This window comes from Leuciscus leuciscus (assembly GCF_965113295.1).
Source record: "Leuciscus leuciscus genome assembly, chromosome: 23".
Taxonomy (NCBI): domain Eukaryota; kingdom Metazoa; phylum Chordata; class Actinopteri; order Cypriniformes; family Leuciscidae; genus Leuciscus; species Leuciscus leuciscus.
This window is the reverse complement of record NC_138747.1, coordinates 20,798,767-20,824,929: the sequence shown is the minus strand read 5'-3', so window position 1 is coordinate 20,824,929 and position 26,163 is coordinate 20,798,767. Positions and strand designations below refer to the sequence as shown.

At 39.7% G+C, this 26,163-nt stretch overlaps 1 protein-coding gene and 2 long non-coding RNA genes across 3 annotated transcripts in view; all 3 read right to left on the bottom strand.

Annotated features, from left to right (window-relative positions):
* Positions 1–23,031, bottom strand: part of LOC309488525 (bcl-2-like protein 15) — a 49,583-nt gene extending 26,552 nt beyond the window's left edge. Inside the window, exon 1 of the mRNA XM_082156803.1 lies at positions 22,860–23,031. Coding sequence (XP_082012929.1) covers positions 22,860–22,959 — 100 coding nt within the window. The 5' untranslated portion in view covers positions 22,960–23,031. The remainder of the gene's footprint in view (positions 1–22,859) is intronic.
* On the bottom strand, positions 387–8,017 carry LOC309488562. Its single transcript, XR_014202186.1, has 2 exons — positions 7,921–8,017; positions 387–6,910 (listed from the first exon to the last, which is right to left on the bottom strand). It is a non-coding gene; the product is annotated as an uncharacterized lncRNA (long non-coding RNA).
* LOC309488543 lies at positions 13,328–16,427 on the bottom strand. Its single transcript, XR_014202163.1, has 2 exons — positions 15,967–16,427; positions 13,328–13,898 (listed from the first exon to the last, which is right to left on the bottom strand). It is a non-coding gene; the product is annotated as an uncharacterized lncRNA (long non-coding RNA).
* Positions 23,032–26,163: the final 3,132 nt, after the last annotated feature.

Sequence of the window (26,163 nt, the reverse complement as noted above, 5' to 3'; positions counted from 1 at the left end):
GCTCTCTTTATCAGCTAAAACGGCGTCCATTGCGGCTCTTTAACCGACCGAAAAAACGCTGTAAATTGTGGCACTCTTTATCACCTAAAACAGCGTCCTTTACAGCGCTTTAACTGAAAAGAAAACGCTGTCAATTTGCACTTTCATTTATTAACCCTTAACACCATCAGTTACACAGTGTTTGTTATTACTTATTACTGGTAGTATAAAACAAGTTAGTTTTTACATTATTAAAGTACTGATCGGTGTTGGAATTTATAATCGTTATTTCCATTTTACATTCTCGATCAAACCTGTTCAAGGAGACAGGGGAGAGAGGGGTTGTCCTAGACGGGTTGGAGGTTACAGCTCATTATTATAAATAATAAGATGAAACAGATGATCAGTTTGCCTGATTAAAAACAGCGTTTTATTTTATTTAATTTAACAAATGAACACTGCTTAATACATTCTTTTGCAATTACATGTTTTACAAATAGACAATTAACAGACAAGGAAGTAGAGTTGTCAAAAAGTACATGTTGAGATTTGCAATGTTGAGAATGTTGAGATTTGCACTCGCAGACAATAGCCACAAACATGTATTCTGAATTTGAAGTTGCAGACAAGTAGTCACAAATTTGTAAAGTGTCATTCACAGAAATACAATTAGACACAAAGATTTTAAATTGCAGTGACAGATTTAAGAAGTTGCAAACGCCTAATTGATGTTGTACTGCAAATGTAAGAATGAGTGCAAATATGTACAACAAATATGTGTCTGTCACTGTCATTCTCTTCAAATGCTATTCAAGTTAGAAACATGTATACCAATGTCGTATGTGTCTTTAGAGACAGTCCCTAAATTTGAGAATATCAAACGTCCAATGTCAAGCCAACTTTATGCCAGTATTTCACTGGGAAACTTTGCGTATGTTCATATTCTGAGTCCATATGTATGCCTGTAGCCTATATAGTATAGCCCACATCCCCAATAAGGTAAGAGTTTGGTCTTTTATGTCACTGAATTAGTCCATTTAGCTACAGTACGTTAATCGTTTTATATGTCCCGACGGCAGGGGAATCCTAGAGTATGATGTTCAAATCAAACTCACGTGTTTACCGAGGCCTCGACCAGAGTCCACTTAGGTCGGTAAACATGCGAGTTTGATTTGAACATCATAGGGCACCATAGGGTTCCCAACATCATAGGGTTTTTGTAGGGCACCACTGACATATTTATTGACCGGACTAAGACGTGGTGCCCTGTCAGGTCTGGGAGGAAGGTTTTGAGGGCCAGAAAAACCGCCATCATCTCCAGGCAGTTGATATGCAGCCGTTTTTCCATGCTCGACCAGGAGCCGGAAGACAGCCTGCCCTCGAACACAGAGCTCCCCAACCCGTGTTGTAAGCGTCAGCAGTAACCACCTTCCTCCTCGGGACCAACCCCATGTTTACTCCAGTCCAGTAACAGCTGAGGTCCTTCCAAGGGGCCAGGGCTCTGATGCAGCCATGGTTCACCTTGTTGCAAAGGCGACCTGATAGTTTAAGCATTACAGGCTGCGTCTCGCACTGAGGTGGGAGAACAGTACCTGTTACAGCATAGAGATTAAATGGGTAGCGCTTGACCGAGCGGAGGCGTGGCATTTGGCTCTGCTTCGGCACCTGTTTTGTTGCTGAGTGGCGGAACGTGAGTGCAGCGAGGCGAGACTCTGACAAGTGACTCGCTCATTGGCGTGGAGTTGTAAAACAACAGCCAGCGAAAGATCCTCTTTATAAAGGGATATACTCAATGAGTCTTACCTGATACCTTACCTGAGCCACGGGTAGAGACATCATTTTCCATGGTAGAGCCATCAGCGCTATGCTTGCTCTAGCAGTGGAGGCAGCACTGAGGAATCCCAGGGAGAGCGTCAGTCTTCAATGAACGCGGCCTGCGGGGGCGAGCCCAGCAAGCAACACGAGAATATGCTCATCGGTCTCATCTGATAGGGAATCCCCTTGCTGCAAGGAGAGTGAAACACGCAGGATAGACCGGCGTGAGCTCACTAAGTCCTGTTCACTCAGCCCTATGGATCCATCGTTTCTTCGTCTCATGCTTGAGAGAAAGAGAATGGCAGAGAACGAGGGGAGGAGCTGTGAAAACAGCGAGGCGAAACTTGTGCTCTCTTTGTGAGAGCGTCTGTCTTCAATGAATGCGGCTTGTGGAGGTGGACCCGGCAAGCGACGCACTCAGAGGTGCAGCATTTTTAAACAAACGCCAGCGAAACGTTGCTGTTTTAGAAAAATAAGCTCTGTTATACTCACCTGATAGTTGCAGGGGAGGAGCGTCATTCTCAGCCGCCGAGTCAGCGGAGAGAACAGAAAATAGTAAGCCTATAGTAATCGCCAGATAGCCGCAGAGGAACGGTGAAACAGCTGTAGCAGCGCAGAGTCAGCTGGCTGGGGAGCGCACCAATCAGTCGGGCTGCTTGCTGCTGTAGTCTGCTTGATTCAGCTCGTTACGCTGCTGGGGCCCTTCCAGCGGCAAGAAGGCTTCTTTTGGAGAATAGGTGAAAGATGAAGGTCGTCGCTGAAAGAGAATAAATCTGAAACCTATGGCAAGACGAGCTGCTTATATAGGTCGATGTATATACTGTATGTACAGTGGGGAGAACAAGTATTTGATACACTGCCGATTTTGCAGGTTTTCCTTTTCCCACTTACAAAGCATGTAGAGGTCTGTAATTTTTATCATAGGTACTCTTCAACTGTGAGAGACGGAATCTATAACAAAAATTATTTAAAATAATTATTTTGCATTTTATTGCATGACATAAGTATTTGATCACCTACCGACCAGTAAGAATTCCGGCTCTCACAGACCTGTTAGCTTTTCGCCAAATAAAGAAAAATAAACACGAAGCGAGTTCTGCCTTCTCTCTGTCAGTGTAGTCCATTCTGAAACGCGTCCAAAAATATACAATAACTCGCCGAATACTTCTCACACAGACACGTGAGATATGTCTTTATGAAGCTTGAAATCTCTTCTTTTAAATGAAGTAATTTATATAAAAAACAAATGTTTTCAACTCATGTAATCCGTTTGAAAGCAAGGAGAGGTACCGTTTTTCCTTCTGCCTCATTAACTCTATAATGAGTTGAGGCCGCCCCGCCCCCGGCGCTATTCAAATGGTAAATAGTTTAGGTGATCTAGTATGCATCGCATACGCCCCCCCGATCAATGCCATAAAAACACAGTTTCTTCATCAGACTTACTGATAGTTCATCGCGTTTTGAGTATGGCACGCTTCTCCAGTAAAGACGCCCTTCAGATGATTCTGGACAGCGAGGAAGTTGTTTCCTCAGAGGAAGATTGTAACTCAGACTACAAACGGCAGCATTTTGAAGAGCGAATTCCGCCGAGGACACAATTTCGGAGTAAGTTTTACTTAAAAGTCTTTTGTCTTTTATTTTTCGTGTTCGCATTTATGAGGAAAAAACAATATTACGTGACAGTTCTCCATTATGGACGCGAGCGCTCTGAAAGCCACTAAAAGACTTTCAAACTTTCACAGAGACCTCAAAACAGAAACTACAAATCCTTTCTTTAAAACGAATTTCGTTTTGTATCAATTGTATCTTAATTTTAATATTTTTTTCATTAACAAATTTCCTGGATTTAAAGTAAATATAGGCTATAGCAATCACAACATAAGGTGCTTGAACTGGAGATCATCATTAACCAGACCGTAGCCTACTCGCCTCACATGTCTAAAAAATTTGAAATATATTTACAGAAAGCTGGTTCTAAACAAAACCATCCAAAACAAAAAACTATGTAGCCTAATAAATGTGCATTTCTCCGGTGCGTTCACTAGCCTACTGCGAAGATCGCGAGTCAATAGCCTATCGTCAACTTCATCTTTGCCAGAAGTTAAATTTAAATTGCGTGTGTGAATGAATGATGATGTTTTAGCAAACTGTATTACTATACTGAGGAAAGGAAAATTCGACTGAAATATGTTGAAATAAAATGTAGGCTATTTGTATAAGCAACGTATTAAACTGCAAATTAACAATATGCCCTAATATTTCATGAAAACAACGTTACAGTCAGGTGAAATATGAAAGACAACATCTTGTTGACTAGATTTGGGTACAGTTTTTACTGTAGAATATACTGCCACGTCAAATAAGCTTTTGTTTAGCAATTTCTATATCTATTTTTGTCAAAAATAAAGTCATCAACTAAGATGTTAGCTGTTCCAATGTTGACTATATTCAAACTAATGAATACATAGATAAAATGTAGGCCTATAATCTTTTTTTTTTACAAAGAAAGAGTACACTTGAAATATTGTTGAAATTGTAATTATTGTTGTAATTGTAACCTTTTTAATAAAATAGAAAGATAGATGTAAGCAAAATCTTAAATGGTCAATATAAGTCTTCTTCTAAATATATCTTTTGTCCTTGCATTGTGGGTCAGTCACTGTGTCACACCTGTGTGAATGGCTCATCATTATGCAGAGTGGGTGGTAATTCAGGTGTAAACCACTCCTCGTTCACGCCCCCTCGCATATTGGCTTTCCAAGCAAAACCTGTTTTACATCAATTTAAATCAATGTATGGTTTTATTTGAACGATAAAGCAAGACTATTTTCACATAATTTTGAAGAAAAAACTCTAGGCGAGGACATCCATTAGTCAAAAGTCTTATTGACACATATTTACTATGTGTTTTGTGGCCTTATTTCAGAAATTTTAGTTTTTAGTTTTTTCAATATCCACGCATAAACATTATTCTCTCAAAAATGAAAACATGTACATACACGTGGCTCACATATTATGGTAGCCCTGTTTGTGCTTTATAGAGTGAATTTACACCTTTGCCATTAATATGTTTATAAGCAACTGAAAAAAGCACAAATGTCAGGGCATGTCAGAACATCTCAAGGGCCCAGAAAACCGCTCAGACTCCAGAGGGTTAAGAAGCCCTCCTGTTCTCCACTCATTACCTGTATTAACTGCATCTGTTTGAACTCGTTACCTGTATAAAAGACACCTGTCCACACACTCAATCAAACAAACAGACTCCAACCTCTCCACAATGGCCAAGACCAGAGAGCTGTGTAAGGACATCAGGGATAAAATTGTAGACCTGCACAAGGCTGGGATGGGCTACAGGGACAATAGGCAAGCAGCTTGGTGAGAAGGCAACAACTGTTGGCACAATTATTAAAAAATGGAAGAAGTTCAAGATGACGGTCAATCTCCCTCGGTCTGGGGCACCATGCAAGATCTCACCTCGTGGGGCATCGATGATCATGAGGAAGGTGAGGGATCAGCCCAGAACTACACGGCAGGACCTGGTCAATGACCAGAAGAGAGCTGGGACCACAGTCTCAAAGAAAACCATTAGTAACACACTACGCCGTCATGGATTAAAATCCTGCAGCGCACACAAGGTCCCCCTGCTCAAGCCAGCGCATGTCCAGGCCCGTCTGAAGTAGGGATGGGACGATTACCGGTTTCACGATAAACCACGATAAAATGTACTGACGGTTAGTAATATCGTTTAAAATTTAATTATCATTAAAACCGTGTTTGATTATCGCGATTTTAGATCCTGTTCAGCCAGCAACAGTCTGACGCAGGCGCAGCGCGCAATGTTATTTTTTTTATTCAAGAAGGAATTGCGGAAGGCAGTGACCGTGCTCGGGAGATTTTTCAGCCTTTTAAAAGAACCAATTCTGATGTGTGGTCATATTTTGGCTTTAACAAAAGTCCCGAGGGAAACTTAATCGAGGATGGTCACCCTGTCAGCAGAACATGCACAAGAAAAAGTCGCTGCAATAGGGGGAAACTTCAGATCTGCCGAGTCGTCTTGTGTGACCATCACCGACTGTTGTATAGCAAACGCAAGGCAAGTTAACTTTGACCTCAATACCAAAACTACGTCTGGGAAATAATTGGGCATGAAATGTTGTTTTAAGTTGAACTATTTTATATCAATAAACGTGAGGCTTCCGCAAAGAAAAGTTCGCAGCAAGTGGCTTAGCCAAAGACGAACGAACGAACAAGTTCAAACAAGACTATTAAGAGTGACATTTAAGGGATACTAATTTATATTCATTATACACTTATTACACCGATTTTTTTTTTTTTTTTTACCACATAGGCTAATCACGGGGACATTGTTCATAAACTCGAACTGAACTGAACTGAATTGGGATTAATGTTTTCTTACCTTTTTATAAATCATGTACAGCGTACAAAACAATCGTTCAGACAAGATGATCACAACAATATTATCAAACTCTGTAAACAATAAATCAACTCTGATTTATTAATTTTCAATACAATTAAAAACGGAGACACAAGACGGCAAGTTGTATTTGAATGAAACGAGCGAGCGCGTCCATTGTGATACATGGTGTAACGTCTGTCAGAGAGTTTGAAGTCTGCCCAGATGAAGAATACAAGACAGTGCAAATGAACTGGTAGTTCCACGTGACTTTTATAGATGTTTTCTCTCAGTTAAGCACACTCTTCACATACATGTCGAAGAGCGAATGTTAAAAGGGAAAAGAAAACTCTAAAACATGCTACAAATCAAAGTAAACACATAATAAAACAACGGTCAGCAGTAGAGCGGTCATCTTCCTCTTTGCGTGATCAATCTCACTCTCACTGTGCGTGCGCGCTCACATAAAAACAGCATGCATACAATAACGTACACCATAGAAGTTATCTTAAAGGCACATCCACATTCATGTCATGAACACTACTTAACACTACGTGGCCAGTCTTATAGTGCGTTGCTATTGACGACCGTCATTATAAGGAAGGAAATGCTTTAAAAAGTGCATAGAGCTGCTTGTTTTATTTTTTGTTTGTTGATTTTCAAATATAAAACTTGTAGAAATGTCTTCAGTGTGAGCATCAACTCTTTTTAGGGATGCACCGATGCATCGGCTGAACATCGGTAACGGCCGATATTTGCCTCGTTAATTGCCATCGGCCATCGGGAAATAAAAATGACATTCGCCGATGTCACATGGGCGTCAGTTTGGTTTGATATGCTGGGGACAGAGACGCATTCGGAAGTGCATTTTCAGAAGTGCTGGGTACAATGACGCATTTATTTATTTATTTTCTATGAGAAAACTCCTTTTCTCGAGAAAAGAACGACCATATGGTGTGTAGCAGAAGAAGCGGCGGAGTATGCACGATCCGCGAGTGCTGAAGACGTTCTGCACGGCTTTGATGGGTGCGCAGGAGGACACAAATGGGCGGCGACTGCTTCTTCCAGTGGGGGAAGCTTTTCCCTCAGCGCCGTCAACAGATAGAGCGTTAACTGTACACACCGCCGCCGACTTGAGCTGCAAAGAAACTCTGGCCTCCCTGTCAAGGACTCTTGTCAAAAAGTACGAGGAAGCTTGACCGCTCTGAATAGTGAGTGAGAGCGCGCGCGCGGTCGGGGCTCTCTCTCTCTCTCTCCCTCTCTCTCTCTCGCAGAAGAGCGCGTGCGCGCTTAAAATTTAATATTTTGGTATGAACATTCACCCGTGTTTTTTCCCTCATAAATGCGAACACGAAAAATAAAATGAATATTATAATGTTTTTTTTGTTGGGTCAGACAATGATTACCAAATTTCTCTCTCATATTGCTCTTCATAACAACTGAAAAATAACTTATAAATAAGGTTATAACTGTCAACCAGAAAGTGACATTAAAGGTTTTTTTTGTTTCATAAATTGGTCTGATTGAATTTGTGCTCATTCTAGGATAGTGTGATCAAGAGCCGAAAGACTTGTATGTTTCCGTGGCACAAAAGAAGGAATAAATAACAAAAAGAAAAAACATCGGCATCGGCATCGGCCATCGGCCAAGTTGTTATGTTAAACATCGGTATCGGTATCGGCCCAGAATTTCCCAATCGGTGCATCCCTAACTCTTTTTGAACACTTTCATCTCGTTTTTAACAAAACCGTGATAATATTGATAATCGCGATAATTTTGGTCACTATTATCGTGATATTAAATTTTCATACCGTCCCATCCCTAGTCTGAAGTTTGCCAATGACCATCTGGATGATCCAGAGGAGGAATGGGAGAAGGTCATGTGGTCTGATGAGACAAAAATAGAGCTTTTTGGTCTAAACTCCACTCGCCGTGTTTGGAGGAAGAAGAAGGATGAGTACAACCCCAAGAACACCATCCCAACCGTGAAGCATGGAGGTGGAAACATCATACTTTGGGGATGCTTTTCTGCAAAGGGGACAGGACGACTGCACCGTATTGAGGGGAGGATGGATGGGGCCATGTATCGCGAGATCTTGGCCAACAACCTCCTTCCCTCAGTAAGAGCATTGAAGATGGGTCGTGGCTGGGTCTTCCAGCATGACAACGACCCGAAACACACAGCCAGGGCAACTAAGGAGTGGCTCCGTAAGAAGCATCTCAAGGTCCTGAAGTGGCCTAGCCAGTCTCCAGACCTGAACCCAATAGAAAATCTTTGGAGGGAGCTGAAAGTCCATATTGTCCAGCGACAGCCCCGAGACCTGAAGGATCTGGAGAAGGTCTGTATGGAGGAGTGGGCCAAAATCCCTGCTGCAGTGTGTGCAAACCTGGTCAAGAACTACAGGAAACGTATGATCTCTGTAATTGCAAACAAAGGTTTCTGTTAGGGATGCACCGATCCGATACTCAGTATCGGCTCCGATACTGCCATTTTTGCCGGATCGGGTATTGGTCAGACGAGGCCGATCCAAATCCGATATTGTGCGTATACTATTCAGTGTTATTGTTAAGCCCCACAAAAGGCACACAAACATTATAAAGCACCATAAGTTTTGGTGCACAATATTATAAGTGTTCTGAAGCCATTATATAGTATAATGTGAGATAGAAATTTATATTTAAGTCATTAAATTCAAGCTCACATAAACGTTCCCCTCAGCTGCGGCTGTCAATCATTCTTCATTCAGCATTCAAACAGTGCGTCGCACTCGGTTACGACAGTTAACACGATGAAACTCTCTCCAAGATGATTCAATGTTACTATTATTATACTTGATCTGTAGATAAAGGTCTATGGTTTCGCATAAAACAACTTTATCTTGCTGGACTTTATTGCTGTACCTTAATCATGTTACTTTCTACCGGGTGTCTGTTAGATCACAACACTGGAGTAAAGTCAGAGCACTATTTGTTCTTAACGCGCACAGTAACTGAAATTTAAAACTGTTAAAAGAAAATGCTGAATAGACTATTGCATAGATAGATACTGTATAATACACTACGCATCAATATGTATTTTCTTTGTGCTTTAAACTTTTCAATGCGGACTCGACGCGCTGCGCGCTGTGACTCACGTTGTTTCAAGCGCATCATTCTGCGCTCGGAATGCGCACAAGCGCTTTGTGCTGCACTGTATTGGAGCTAGGGCTGTCAAAATTGCTCAAAAATGACGTTCGAATATTCCCTCTAAAAAACACACGAATATTCGAACTATTCGAACATCTGGTTGCGCATTTTTTCAATGGCGCGCATTACGTCAATAACAGGACAAATTAATACAAAGAGACATACATAACTTGTATAGGTAGTTAATTTAAGTTTAAACATATTTGACAATGTATTACCAACACAAAACCAAGTAAATAAACTAATGGCCAAGACCGCAGACCTCAGTCTCGCTCACTCGCAGGCACTCTCTCTCTCTCGCGCGCCCTCGCGCTCACGCTCTCTCTGCTCATAGCCGTTTAAATGAACAACAATAAGCACATGTTGAGTGCTGATCAAGAGTTTTGTGCAAGCAATTTAAGGTCGCGACTCTTGCCCCAAATATAGCAGGCTTCATTCAGTGATTGAAACAAATGTATTAACATTAATTGAAGTTTTACAGTATAGAACCGACATTGAACGCTCCGAGCGAGCTGTGCTGTGGTAAACATGGAACTTTTCTGTTTAACTTTAAATAAAATGAGGCACACAATTCCGAGAAATGTGACAACAAAGAACTTTTACCCTGAGGTTCATAAAAAATAAAGTGCTATTAAAAAAGAAAAAGGCTACTTACATTATTGGTGCTTGTATTAAAAAAAGGAAAAACTGACTGCAATTTATTCCATTGTCTTTTAGTGCACTGTCAACTTTCAGCAGTGACGCTGTGCTAGACAGTGTGACCTGTCCCTCAAGCCTTGTTTATACTCGACGCGTCCGCACGAGCGCGAATCGCCCCCTAGCGTTTCAAAGAATAGTACAACGGCGAGCGCGTCGAGTATAAACGCCTCGTCCGTTTGGGGGAGGTGCGCGCGCAGTTTGCGGAGACTCGCGCTGCGGAGACAGGCTAAAGTATAAACAAGGCTTCAGAAAGTAGGGATGTCCCGATCCGATCACGTGATCGGAAATCGGGCCCGATCACGTGTTTTCAGACTCGATCGGAATCGGACGTTACCTCCCGATCAGGACTCGGATATATAGGCTATGTATATATTCTCATTATTTTTTAACACATCTATATTTATGCGGTGCCACAGAGTTACGCCGGTTTCACACTGCACGCGAGCAGAGCGTAAGCAGCGCAGGAGCAGTGCGTATGGTGAGCAGGAGCAGGACACGCGCGTTTTGCTTTCACACTGGCAGTGTTTGTCACGCGCGGCTGAACAAGGCGTGTGTACAGACAGAGTACTCTATAATTGATAAGTTGGCATTGCTTTCTTTCGTTTTCAAATACATTTAAGAGAAAAGACTTGTCAAGAAGCTTATTTTATTAATAATTTCATTTATATAACTTTTGGTTCATCTTTGTTTTTATTGTTCTGGCAACAAGTTTGTTTTTTGGACATTTGTTTTCTTTTTAAATTGCTGTTGGTCATTTGATTGACTGTTTAAAACACAATAGATATCATCAATGCACTTTTGGGATAAAACTGCGGTGTATTTTGGCCATGATCAATGCATTGTCACTTTAATTCAGCGTAAGCGGTGCAGCAAAAATAGACTCGGCGCCGAAACGATCGCGGCACTGCTGCTCCTGCTCTGCTACGCACTGCCGCGCCGCCTCTGCGTGCGGTGTGAATGCTCTAATCTCTAATCTGTTAACATGGGCGGCGAAAAAAAATACGCGCTGCACGCTCTGCTAACGCGTGCAGTGTGAAACGAGTGCAGTTCCTAAAAGCACATTACTGGCTTTGCAAACACTGTGGCACTTTTATATTTTATTTGTTTACATGCCTGCCGGGTATTTTAAGTTGAGGTGCTATTTGTTTATATATTAGACTTTTTTTATATTTACTGTTGCACTAAAGTCCAAAAGTGAAGAATTTATGTTATTTATTACTTGATTGTTCAAGCTACCTCACAGAAGTGCTCTGTTTGTTAACAGAGTTGTTGAATGTTAAAATAAGGTGAATTAAATAAAAAATAAGGAACATCCTGGATCTGTTTTTTCGCTCTTCTTTATTCTTTTTTTTATGTATTATAGAAGTATCGGATCGGGACTCGGTATCGGTAGATACTCAAAATCAAATGACTCGGACTCGGACTCGAGGGCAAAAAAACCTGATCGGGACATCCCTATCAGAAAGCGCGCGCGCCCACTCGCAAAGCAGACAGCCGCGCCTCTGCTTCCGCGGGCGTGTTTTTCCATATTCGAAATTCACATTCGAATATTAATTTTCACGTTTGAATTTCTGTTTTTTAAAACTATTCGAATATATATTCGAATTTAGAATATTCGTTGACAGCCCTAATTGGAGCCTTTCATATCATAATACAGTGACGCAATGAAAGATTATCAATAGCCGTTCTTGTTCTGTCCTATCTATCATATGTTGCTACCTCATTAAACAGCTGTGCTATACATTTAAAAAAAAAAAATAAATAAATAAAAAAATAAAAAATAAAAAAATAAAAAAAATATAAAAAAAAAATTAAAAAAATTATATATATATATATATATATATATATATATATATATATATATATATATAGTAGGCTATTATATAAAATAATTTATATTTTTGTTATCTTGTTTTTCATGAATGTATTTTACAACAATACAAGAACAATGTGCAAAGTTTTACCAGATTTAGTGTTACACTTAATGCCTCTAATTTGTTCCCCACTAAACTTTTTTTTTCACAAAATGTTCAGAATTTATACAATTATTGTGCACTCGTAATGTTACTGCTGAATTATCCACTAATCTAGTTTATAATAGCATTTATGTCAGATTATGATCATATATTTTTTGTAGTTGTTTTTCTTTATAATGAAGTTGTCTGTATTTAGTAGATTGTGTTTAACACACAAAATAGTGATTATCAGTTCAACACAGAGTTATAGAAATTCTACTTGATTAAAAAAAAACTGCACTGGTATCGGTCGATACTCAGAATTTGTGGTATCGGATCGGATCGATTCTGAAAAAATGGTATCGGTGCATCCCTAAATTAAGTCCCTAAATTGGTATCGGATCGGATCGGATCGATTCTGAAAAAATGGTATCGGTGCATCCCAAAATTAAGTTCTGCTTTTCTGATGTATCAAATACTTATGTCATGCAATAAAATGCAAATTAATTACTTAAAAATCATACAATGTGATTTTCTGGATTCCGTCTCTCACAGTGAAATAGTACCTATGATAAAAATTACAGACTTCTACATGCTTTGTAAGTGGGAAAACCTGCAAAATCGGCAGTGTATCAAATACTTGTTCTCCCCACTGTATATCTTATTAGGCATATTTAAAACAAGAATCATTTGGTGACATATTAGAAGACTCTATTTAAAGATCACAGTGCAGTCCCAAATACTAATTAATTGTAATGTTTTAAATATTTATACTACAAGGGTGATTTAATCCTTTAAACCACTTCACCCATTTGTCAGCAAGAAGTTTTTGTAAGGCAGTGAATATCATTTAAAATATAATAAAATTTAGTATGATCACATATTCTTTTTTATATTTTTATAATTACAGGTCAGAATAAGTAGTTTCATTTTTGCATAAAAATATCCGTTACGCTGAATGACCATGGTTTGTTACTCTGAATGACAATTTGACAAAAAGGGAGATGATATTGCCATTGTTCCCATAATTACAATGTTTTTAATATTAGTCTGTCTCATTAAACTAGTTAATTATATTCCTGAGTAAATGATGGCAGAAGCAGATGTTGAAAAATATTAAGCTTTTTATTCTACTGTTCTTGATGCTCCCTGCCATGCTTGCTTAGTTTTTCACTTTGCTTCTGACTTGCTCTGCCCCAAAAATTACTTCTTGCAGCTATATTATGAATACTTTTAGTTTTTCAACATAAATTAAGTTATCAGGATGAGTATTTTGGAGATTCACCTCAATGGCCTCTTTTGAACGAGGGTGAACTTTCTGTTCAGAAATATTAGTAAGCTATTATTCTGACAAATCGCAATCCTGAATACCTTTTTTTTTTTTTACCAAGTACGATAACTATAATAAAAAACGATAATGATTAGGGGTGCGGAAAAAAATCTATTTATAGATGAATCAGGATTATATCTTCTACTGATTTGCATCGATTCACAAATTTCAAAAATTTATTTTCTAAAATGTTACACTTTTTTAACTTTGCAGTACTACTTAAAGTTAGGCTACTTGAAGTTATGGCCTTTATCACAATAAGCCGCGAACGAGGACTCAATGCGGTGCTCATGCTGATGGACACACTGCCGCACAGATGCATGTGATCTCGAATTCAGTTCTCTTTCACAACTACACACAATTATGTCAAAATGCACATCATCTGGACTATGGATTATTCAATGTAAACAGAGTCTGTTATGTCCTACGCAAACGAAAAAAGGGAGAAAATCAGATGTGTAACTATATCCGTATTCATTCTTAAAGGGACAGCAGCCTCATAAACTACTGCCATCTGTTTCTTTAAAGGGATAGTTCACTTTGAAATTAAATTTTGGTATGTTTTAGCTTACCTCAAGGGCATCCAAGATGTAGGTGTCTTTTTTTCTGCAGTAGTTTCAATTTTGATATTTTTAGGTCAAACCGTTCTTGTCTGTCAGTCATATAATGCAGGTCGATGGTCACTGTCTCAAAGAGCATGCACAGAGTCCAAATTAAAACAATTCCCCATCGTCCATTGGCTATGGTTTCGCAGTAGCCAATGCGACATCTAGTGTATATATCTATACCCGCCCGCGCTCTCAGATCATTTGGACGCAGCTGTGTTCAAGAGGTAAAAACGATATAAATACTGTTCGTTTTCTCACACAAACCGCTCGTTTCGTGTCTTGGGCCATCAATGTGTACTTACGATGGGGAATTGTTTAATTTGGACGATGGGGAATTGTTTTAATTTGGACTCTGTGCATGCTCTTTGAGACAGTGACCATCGACCTGCATTATATGACTGACAGACAAGAACGGTTTGACCTAAAACTATCAAAATTGAAACTACTGCGGAAAAAAAGACACCTACATCTTGGATGCCCTTGAGGTAAGCTAAAACATACCAAAATTTAATTTCAAAGTGAACTATCCCTTTACATTTACATTTAGTCATTTAGCAGACGCTTTTATCCAAAGCGACTTACAAATTAGGACTAATTTAAGCGAGTCATCATAAAGAGGCAAAAAACAACAACAACACAAGAAGTGCTCAAAATACGAAGTTCAGGTATTATTCAGAGTAGCATAAGCCTGATAAGTGATGTTTCAAAGGGAAAAACATCTGGGGTTTTTTTTATTTATTTTTTTTATGAGGTTAGGTGCTCACGGAAGAGATGGGTCTTTAGCTGTCTTTTGAATGTTGTCAGGGATTCTGCATTCCGGATGAGGGTGGGGAGAGCGTTCCACCAGCATGGAACTGTGAATGAGAATGTTCTGGAAAGTGATTTGGTGGCTTTCTGCGATGGAACCACGAGACGTCGCTCGTTGACCGATCGTAGGTGTCTGGTAGGGATGTAGACTCGTATGAGTGAGTGAAAGTAGGAGGGAGCTGAGCCTGTGATGGATCTGTAAGCAAGCGTCAATGCCTTGAACTTGATGCGAGCAGCGAGAGGTAGCCAGTGTAGAGAGATGAACAGAGGAGTGACGTGGGTCATTTTGGGCTCGTTGAAGACAAGACGAGCTGCAGCATTCTGGATCATCAGTAGGGGTTTGATTGCACATGCTGGAAGTCCAGCAAGAATGCAGTGCAAACCTGCAAGATCGAGCTGTCTTTGAAATGTGGTCTGTGAAGGTCAGCTGGTCATCAAACGTTACTCCAAGATTTCTGACCGACCTTGATTAATAATGATTCTAGCTGGATGGTGAAGTCGTGCTGTAGAGACGGATTGGCAGGGAGGACGAGAAGCTCAGTCTTTGCCAGGTTGAGCTGCAGGTGATGTTCCTTCATCCATGTGGAGATGTCCGCCAGACAGCTTGAGACCCGTGCAGCTACTGTGGGATCATCTGGTTGAAATGAGAGGAAGAGCTGCGTGTCATCAGCATAGCAGTGGTAGGAAAAACCGTGTGCCTGTATGATGTGTCCCAGTGATGTGGTGTAGATGGAGAAGAGGAGGGGACCAAGAACTGAACCCTGGGGAACCCCTGTGGTCAGCTGATGTGCCCTGGATACCTCGCCTCTCCATGCGACCTTGAAGGACCTACCTGTGAGATAGGACTCAAACCAGTGGAGTGAAGTTCCTGTGATGCCCAGTGATGAGAGGGTGGACAGAAGGATCTGATGATTCACAGTGTCGAAGGCAGCAGACAGATCCAGGAGAATGAGGACTGAAGATTTGGAAGCAGCTTTTGCGATCCGTAGGGCTTCTGTGACTGACAGTAATGCAGTCTCAGTTGAATGCCCTTTCTTGAAGCCAGATTGGTTGACATCCAGCTGGTTGTTTTGAGACAAGAAGGATGTTACTTGGTTGAAAACAGCTCTTTCAAGTGTCTTCGCAATGAATGGTAGGAGAGAGATAGGTCTGTAATTCTCTAACATTAATTACCTTTAATGTTAATAATAAAAAAAAAAAACACTGCTTTTGACCGAATCCCTTTTTTATCTTTAATATGAATAAAATGATATTTAATTCATACAGTGAAGAATATACAGTGTTTTATTTTTACATTTGAGTATTCAATTTCAGATTTTTTATCTTTGTTTGTAATTTGCTTCTATGTTCCTATTTTTTATATCGAAAATAAAATAGCCTGCCTTGGTTTATTACAGAAGACTGTGTATAATGATTGTAGTCAGCTTAAAGGGCATTTGTTTTACAATATTGGGTTGACTAAAATGGAAAGAAAAACTAAATCAATTTCAAGGTTCACAGGTTTAAAGGTTTTCCAGATAATGATCTATAAAAAAACATTGACAGCCAATCAGAATCCATTCCGCTTTAAAGAGCTCCAGCATTTAAAGCGGCAGACGACAAAACTGCAGTACATGCTTAGAATGAACAGTGTTATGGTTTTCTCTAGAATACCTTGTTCTCCTGATATTTCAGTGCTGTATTTTAGTCAAGGTAAGGCCATCTTCGATTTTCTTGTTCTTTTGTAATTTTAATTTGACATAATCCTGTATTTCAGTTAGACGCATTGGCACTTTAGAGAAATAGCCGCGAACGAAACACATGTAACTGTTTATAGCAACCTAATTTGCACGTAACTTAAGCCGTTGCTCCTAGCACTTTAGATTTGACACATTTTGCCGTTATTGACTTAATTGGCCGAACGAAACAGCTGTACTCACTCAAGCGGTGAGAGCATTATCTGTATATCTGTGTAATTTGCACGCTGCCGCGGAAGCGTCAGCGGAAGCATTCAGCTCTCGTGTTCAGGCTCCTCGTGTGAAGACCGACTCGGGTAAAGACCAGCGACTCTACCTGCGCGACTCCACCGAGCAAGGACACCAGAAAGGCACTTAAGTATCTCCTCTTCCCTTCTTTTTCCCTCTACTTATCTTATTGTTCACCTTAATCAACATGTGCTTTCAATACATTCCTGTTATCTCTCGGCAACGTCCTTTCATCACGCGCAATAGACAGCGCAATACTGCCAATCTGCGTCCCATCCTCACATCCTCACACACTCCTCTCTCTCTTTCCGTGGGTCTATGGAATTGTCAGTCAGCAGTCAATAAAGCTGACTTCATTCCAGCCTTTGCATCTCATTCTACTCTTAGTATCTTGGGGCTGAATGAGACCTGGATTCGTCCAGAAGACTCAGCAACCCCTGCTGCTCTCTCTAGCAATTTCTCCTTCTCCCACTCCCCTCGCCAGTCTGGGAGAGGTGGGGGTACAGGGCTTCTCGTTTCTAACAATTGCAAATACTCCACGCTCTCTTCTCTATGCAACAACAACTCATTTGAATATCATGCTATTACACTTACAACTCCCATTAAAATCCATATTGTAGTCATTTATCGCCCCCCAGGTCAGCTGGGTAACTTTGTAGATGAGCTGGATGTGCTGCTGTCCACTTTCCCTGAGGACGGCACCCCACTACTAGTCTTCGGTGACTTCAACATTCATCTCGAAAAGCCACATGCAACAGACTTCACCTCACTCCTAGCCTCTTTCGATCTCAAACGACTCATCACCACAGGTACTCACAAATCAGGCAACCAACTGGACCTGGTTTACACACGCAACTGCACCACAGAAAACATCCTGGTGACACCTCTCCACGTTTCAGATCATTTCCTCATTACTTTCAGTCTACAACTCTCTACCCCTGCACCACCACCCCCACCACCAGTCACTTTCAGACGAAACCTGCGCTCACTTTCCCCCTCCCATCTTTCCTCTGCCGTGTCATCCTCTCTTCCCCCACCCTCACAATTCTCATCTCTGGATGTGAATACCGCAACGGACACCTTATGCTCCACTCTAATCTCTTCTCTAGACATTATCTGCCCCCTCTCCTCCAGGCCAGCACGCGCTACTCCCTCTAACCCCTGGTTATCTGAGGTTCTTCGGGAACACCGGACCGAACTCAGGGCAGCGGAGAGGAAATGGCACAAATCAAAAGACGCATCTGACCTGAGTATGTATCAATTTCTCCTCTCCTCCTTTTCTGTTGATGTTCATGCTGCAAAATCTTCATACTTCCACAACAAGATCAACAGCTCCTCCAACACACGACTACTCTTCAAGACATTCAACTCTCTCCTCTGTCCACCTCCACCACCACCCGCCTCCTCCTTAACTGCAGACGATTTTGCGCACTTCTTCACCAACAAAACAACAGCTATCAGCAGTCAATTCTCAGCTCCACACACACAGGAACCCAGATCGACCCCTTCCACAGCCAATATCCCTCTGTCCTCCTTTTCTTCGCTAACCGAGGAAGAAGTATCTACACTTCTCCTCTCCAGTCACCCTACCACCTGCCCGCTTGACCCCATCCCCTCACACCTTCTACAAGCCATCTCTCCCACACTTCTACCATCACTCACACACATCATCAACTCATCCCTCCATACTGGCACCTTCCCTACAGCATTCAAGCAGGCTCGGGTTACTCCGCTGCTCAAAAAACCAACGCTAAACACATCATTTGTAGACAATTACAGACCTATCTCTCTCCTACCATTCATTGCGAAGACACTTGAAAGAGCTGTCTTCAACCAACTAACATCCTTCTTGTCTCTAAACAACCAGCTGGATGTCAACCAATCTGGCTTCAAGAAAGGACATTCAACTGAGACTGCATTACTGTCAGTCACAGAAGCCCTACGGATCGCAAAAGCTGCTTCCAAATCTTCAGTCCTCATTCTCCTGGATCTGTCTGCTGCCTTCGACACGGTGAATCATCAGATCCTTATGTCCACCCTCTCATCACTGGGCATCACAGGAACTTCACTCCACTGGTTTGAGTCCTATCTCACAGGTAGGTCCTTCAAGGTCGCATGGAGAGGTGAGGTATCCAGAGCACATCAGCTGACCACAGGGGTTCCCCAGGGTTCAGTTCTTGGTCCCCTCCTCTTCTCCATCTACACCACATCACTGGGACACATCATACAGGCACATGGTTTTTCCTACCACTGCTATGCTGATGACACGCAGCTCTTCCTCTCCTTTCAACCAGATGATCCCACAGTAGCTGCACGGGTCTCAAGCTGTCTGGCGGACATCTCCACATGGATGAAGGAACATCACCTGCAGCTCAACCTGGCAAAGACTGAGCTTCTCGTCCTCCCTGCCAATCCGTCTCTACAGCACGACTTCACCATCCAGCTAGAGTCATCATTAATCACCCCATCAAGATCGGTCAGAAATCTTGGAGTAACGTTTGATGACCAGCTGACCTTCACAGATCACATTTCAAAGACAGCTCGATCATGCAGGTTTGCACTGCACAACATCAGGAAAATCAGGCCTTTCCTAACTGAGCATGCAACACAACTCATCGTCCAGGCCCTGGTCATCTCTAGGCTTGACTACTGCAATGCTCTTCTGGCTGGACTTCCAGCATGTGCAACCAAAACCCTACAGATGATCCAGAATGCTGCAGCTCGTCTTGTCTTCAACGAGCCCAAGAGGGCCCACGTCACTCCTCTGTTCATCTCTCTGCACTGGCTACCTCTCGCTGCTCGCATCAAGTTCAAGGCACTGACGCTTGCTTACAGAACTATCACGGGCTCAGCTCCCTCCTACTTTCACTCACTCCTACGAGTCTACATCCCTACCAGACACCTACGATCGGTCAACGAGCGACGTCTCGTGGTTCCATCACAGAAAGCCACAAAATCACTTTCCAGAACATTCTCATTCACAGTTCCATGCTGGTGGAACGCTCTCCCCACCCTCATCCGGAATGCAGAATCCCTGACAACATTCAAAAGACAGCTGAAAACCAATCTCTTCCGTGAGCACTTAACCTTATAGAAAAAAAAATAAAATAAAAAAAATAATGTTTTCCTTTCCCTTTGTAACATCACTTATCAGGCTTATGCTACTCTGAATAATACCTGAACTTCGTACTTTGAGCACTTCTTGTGTTGTTGTTGTTTTTGCCTCTTTATGATGATTCGCTGAATTTTGTCCTAATTTGTAAGTCGCTTTGGAGAAAGGCGTCTGCTAAATGACTAAATGTAAATGTAATGTAAATGTTATCGTTCATTGGTGTGTATAGTTGGTCAATATAGTTACCGTTACAGTTATTTTTATAGTTATTGTTCTTGGTGTGAATAGGCTTTAAGGGTGCCACCCTAGCTACTGGGTCTGTATTTACTTTATTAGCTTTCTGGCATTTTACAGTGCCTTTCAACTCTCTCTTTTCGTGGGCATTTAAACTGAATCAATAACACATATTAAACAATAATTTGACAAAAACAAAAAAGAAAAAGAAACAATAAAATATTAATATGTATTAAGTTTAACACATTTGTCAGTGCTACACATTCCTCATTTGTCTGTAATATAAATAAGATGCTAAAATTTGTATTTACAGTGATACTGTCATTCAGTATAATGGATGAGACTTTAGTGTAAAAGAGAATTTGCATTACACTGAATGATAAAAACATTACTCTGAATGACGAAACTTCTACATCAGCTTAAATTGCAGGCCATCAACTGGCCACTTGTGTCAAAAAGTGAGCTTGACCAGTTAAGTTAATCACAATTATTCACAACATCTACTTATTTTTCAAAAAAAAACTTTGACATGGTCCTTTTAATATAACACATCCAAACCTTTTGTGAACATGCCAGGAAAACAAATATATATATATTTTTAACTTGGTATTGTATATGTTTATTAAACATGTAATGGCAAAATCAAAGTCCGGATCATTACGCTGAATGACAATTTTACACTTTGGAACATTATTTACCCCATATGTTGACATTTTATTTTCAAAAAAGTTATTTGAAATATTAAAGTAGAAACTTTACTTGCATTTAACATGGTTTTTAATGTATATAAAATGACTTTTGTAAAATTAATTTGATGCGGACACCAAATTGGTGACGTCTTGTCTTTGACCCAGACACAACTGATGACATGAGCACAGGTGTGGACAGGGAGGAACGGAGCAAAGGAAAAAGAAAAGGCAATATATAGGCAAATGTAGGCACATGTAAACAAACATACTTAGTTTTTTATTATTATATTTTTTAGGTTTTTTTCATGGTTTTCATTTGATAGTTATAAGATTAAAACATTTAGCCAAAATGAGGTATCATGTCACTGTTTTTTTTTTATGTCAGTGCAAAACTAGGGTATGAAGATTAAAGGGTTAGTTCACCCAAAAATGAAAATTCTGTCAGTAATTACTCACCCTCATGTTGTTCCAACCGCGTAAGACCTTCGTTCATCTTGGGAACACAAATTAAGATATTTTTGATGAAATCTGAGTGCTGGGTCACTCTCCATAGACTGCTAAGTGGCCCAAACTTGCTGGCCCAGAAAAGTTATTAAAGAGATCGGTAATATAGTCCAAGTGACTACAGTGGCTCAATCTTAAGTATATCAAGCAACGAGAATACTTTTTGTGCGCAAAAACAAACAAAAATAACGACTTTATTCCACTATTCATTTCCTTCTCTCTGGGCCTCGTAGTGTTTTTGCGCAGCGCGTCTGTGTTACACGTCAGACACATGACCAGCGTCGGCCAATAGTGAGCCTACGTGGTGACGTGTAACACAGACGTGCTGCGCAAAAACACTACGCGAACCAACTAGAGGCCCAGAGAGAAGGAAATGAATTTTTTTGGGTGAACTAACCCTTTAAGACAACTAGCCTATTGCATCAGCATGCATTGATTAATCCCATGTTGTAGCAAAAAAAAAAAAAGGTGCAATCAAATCATGTGCTGGTGCGACCAACAGAGAAAGTTAGTCACACCAGTGCGACCAGTGGGACGAATGAGTCTAGAGCCCTGCTTTATATTAACAAACATATCTTACACATCTTATTTGTTTTTTGGGAAAATATCTGTTGATTTTATAAAAAAATAATAATAATTGAATTACTGAAATCTATTTAACTGCTGGTAATATGACCTGATGATGTCACAGAATATCTTCACCTACCCTGACACACATCTTACAGGATTTAGATTTAGGAAATACAAGTTTGTGTGATTTTGATAATTTTTTTAAAACATATTCAAATCTATATAACTTTCCGTTCATGTGACCTAATGATGTCACATCAGTAATATCTTCAAATACCCCTGACACACATCTCATAGGACTTGTACATAAAATATAATTTTGTGTATATGTGATTTATTTTTTAAATATTAAAATCTATAGATTTTATAACTTGACATGATAACTTTCCAGTTTTGTTTGTCAATGTTTATATGAGTTAAAGGATCCACATCCGTAAGACCTTCGTTAATAAATAAATGATGACAGAATTTTCATTTTTGGGTGACCTAACCCTTTAATAGAAAATGATAAAAACAATGTAATAACTATATGTTACTGTATCAAGTGAATAACCCCTTCAAACCATTAATTTTAACTTAATTCAAACTATAACATGTGGTTTTTTTTTTCTATCCATATTTTGGAATCTTCAAATGATTTTTTTTGTTTGTTTTTTTGTTTGTTTTTTCATGCACTTATGACAGTCCCTTAATTTGCTCAGTGAATGTCAAACAAATGTCTAATATCAAACCAACTTTACAGCAGTCACCCAGCTCCGCATTTCAGTTTTAATATAGTTACAGTTTAATAAACCGTAGTTTTAATGTCGTTAGCGGTTAACACAACCAGATATAGGCTACTCTGGTTTTGTATCGATGTGTTTCGAACATACAAGATGTCAGCTAGTGGGTTGGGTTAGCATTAAGCCATTGAATGCACGTTCATAAGGGAAATAGCTGTACCATTTTTATAGAATGACTCGAATAATATTTAGAGTGAGAACGAACACTTACCATCTTCAGGACCATCATGCTCCACCATATCAAGATCTCGTACTCGTAAGAGGCAGTGTATGACAGCGTCTGTTTGTTTCTGGATGTCAGCAGGTGCCATCGCATTTACCTGTGTTAACCATAAACAGTGGCGTTAACCCGTGTCGATTTTCTGTTTCTAATATTTTCTGTTTCCGTGGGTGGAGCATACGTGAATATTTCCCAGACATGCGCAACTGCGTCAATAGAGACAGAGCGCAACGCGTCATAATCTGAAGACCACGCCTATGGCGGGTAGATCATGCCTTTTCTAAGTCTACCCTGAAGAAGGCGAAGGAGCAGTCTACCCTTCCGTCGCCGTCAGTCCGTGTCTATTTTTGAATGGGATTGATAGAGACGTCAGACGACAGACCGGCGGCGACGTCACGGCGGCGTCACAGTAGTAACGTATACCTTACGGCGACGTGGCGACGGCGTACGTGAGAAATGTATAAAAAATCATAACGTCTGAACCAGGCACGTCGCCTAATAAGACGCCTGATACACACGTCGTCCCTCAGTACGTCGCCTAATAAGACGCCTGATACACACGTCGTCCCAATATAATGTTATTTTTCCCATGTTGATAACGAAAAGTGAATAGCATGAGTAAGATTGGATTTGCAATAGGCTATAGCCTATCGGGAGACATGATTTTTGTTTTGTTTTGTAGGAAGCTTTTCTTTAAAGTGAATTTTTGTTTAATATTAAAGCCTATCTTAATTTTAAATTTGTCATCAAAAAAGAAGCGAATATTCCATAAACAGGCTCTAACTTGTTGGTCTTTCTACAGCAGTGTTTTTAAATAAATGGTCTATCTTTTCTAGACAGAAAAGTTAACAACAAAGTAATAAAAAATATTTTATTTGCAAAATCTATCCCTGCCTCCAGATACAAATGGCCCTTGTATGAAAATATTAATTGGAGTAGAGCATGGAGTAACCCACATACATTTTTAATTACAAACAAAGTAAAAGAAATATCATTTAAAATTATTTACCATTATTACCCCTGTAACAAGATTATCTAAAAATTTATACCGTAGACGAAAAATGCAGCTTTTGCTTTATGGAAGCGGAAACGTTAGACCATTCTATAATTGCTCACATAGCTCTTCTCTGTGGAATGATATAGCCAATGTTTCATTAATGGACAACATGGCTCAAACATAGCCTACATTTATCTAATTTTGATATCTTCTTTTAATTTTCTGACTCAAATTTCTCTGTACAATATATAGTCAACTTAATAATTTTGCTTGGAAAATTCTTTATTCATAAATCGAAGTTTATGAAAAACTACGGTGACGCATTGCTGCCACATACATATAATTTTTTCCACTCAAGTGTGTAGTCATGTAGGCTACAAAATATGCCTTTATCCACATAAAATTGATAGCCAATCATGTCTTTATCATACGTTCAAAAAGCTGAAGAAATAACAGCCCCCAACGGACATTCATGTTAAATGATCAAATTCTGTACACACCTTATTAATAGCAGATGAGCCCAGAATACGAACATTGTGTTTAATTGCATATTAGGCTAAGCATTTTCCTCCCATAGAAAACCCTTATAATAAAGAAAAAGCTTAATGTGGCTTAATAGGCTACTTCAGTGATAAAGATCAAATGCTATAGCCTACACACCTTATTAATAAACCATAGGCTACTATCCTACAGAAAAGCAGATGAGCCCAGAATATGAACGCAATGCATTTAATTATGCGTTAAGCGTTTTCCGATAGAAACCCTTTATTATAAAGAAAATAAAGGTGGCTCTTAACGTGGCTTTCCATGGGAGGATGGCATTGCGGTGCACAGCAAATCCTTTAAATGGTATTCAATGCAAAACAAAAATGAAAAATAAAAGTAGCCAATAAAATAAACAAATTATTGTGGCATTAATTAGCCCACAAACAATATTTATTTTAAAGACTAAACGAATTTGTTTAAAGAAAAACACCAGCGTTGGGCGTTTATCTGTATAGGCTGCTAAGTGTTTCAGTCGTCGATCCTTTTCAAACTGGCGCAATAAAATAAAACAGAATTTGATTTGTTAAACATGAAGAAGACTTATCAGTCTGGCATGGCCGCTCGCTCTAACGTTAACCTAGATAAATGTTCGCTATTATTAAGCGCATATCGTGTTTGCGCGGAGTGTGGAGCGCGCACTGCATGACATGGACGCGCCGGTGCCATCACTCGCATTTTCCTATCAACAGTGGAAACAACTTAAATACTCCATCATTTCTGGTCCTACAGAAAAGAATAATACATCAGTCGCAACTACTTTTATTTGTGTAAACTCTCTACAACAAGAAAACGTTGTGCTTTTGTAAAATAAAATAAAACGAACAGGGCGCGCTTTCATGATCTCTTCGAGCGCGTCTCAAAAATGAACCGAAAAACAGTGTATAGACAAGCCTCACAGACATGAGAAATATAACTATCTATATAAAGTTTATAAAAAAAAAAAAAAATGTTATCCACCAACGAAAAAAAATCCAATCGAAAGCAAATAGCCTACGGTATACCATCTGATTATGTGATCCTGTCCGTATGAAAGGCGCATCTCTAGAGGCTAAATTACAGCGGAGATGTAGATATGTTTGCAGGCAGCCTACACTGATTTAGAAAAGACTAGTTCATTAATAAACAATTAAAATGCTTCATTATTTTTTTCAGACACATTTATTATATCATTAGCCTACTTTTGCCGGTGCTTTGCGGCAAGTTTTATGCGCTTGAGCGCGGAATAGCCATACACACCCAGGATTGAATTTAAACGTGAGATTAGTCCTAATTGCTTAAATAAATTACTACTAGTTTAGAAAAATCCTTCAGTCTATGGCAACTCTAATCAATAGCCTACATTTAATATTTGACATTATTTAATTAGTAATTAGTATCCAGCTCTTTACATTAAATTAGTTGAGTTAGCATAATTAGTTAATGAACAAATAAAATAATAAAATAAAGTTTAAATTATACTACCGGTAACCATATATTTCTATATAGCATTGATTATTCCACCACACAAAGGACTGTTTATAAGACGATAATCCGTTATACATGTGAAGATTGTAGCCTATATGGCTGTATCTTGAAGATTTTTGTATTGTATCTTCTGTTATAAAGATGAAGATTGACATTTCGTTAATTAAACAAAATAAGAACACAATGTTGTAAAAAATAAACAACTTAGGCTACGTTCTGTTAGATGTGTTTTGACTACTTTTTGTTTAATTATATCTCTAGGTAATGAAGATATAGCCTATTAACAAA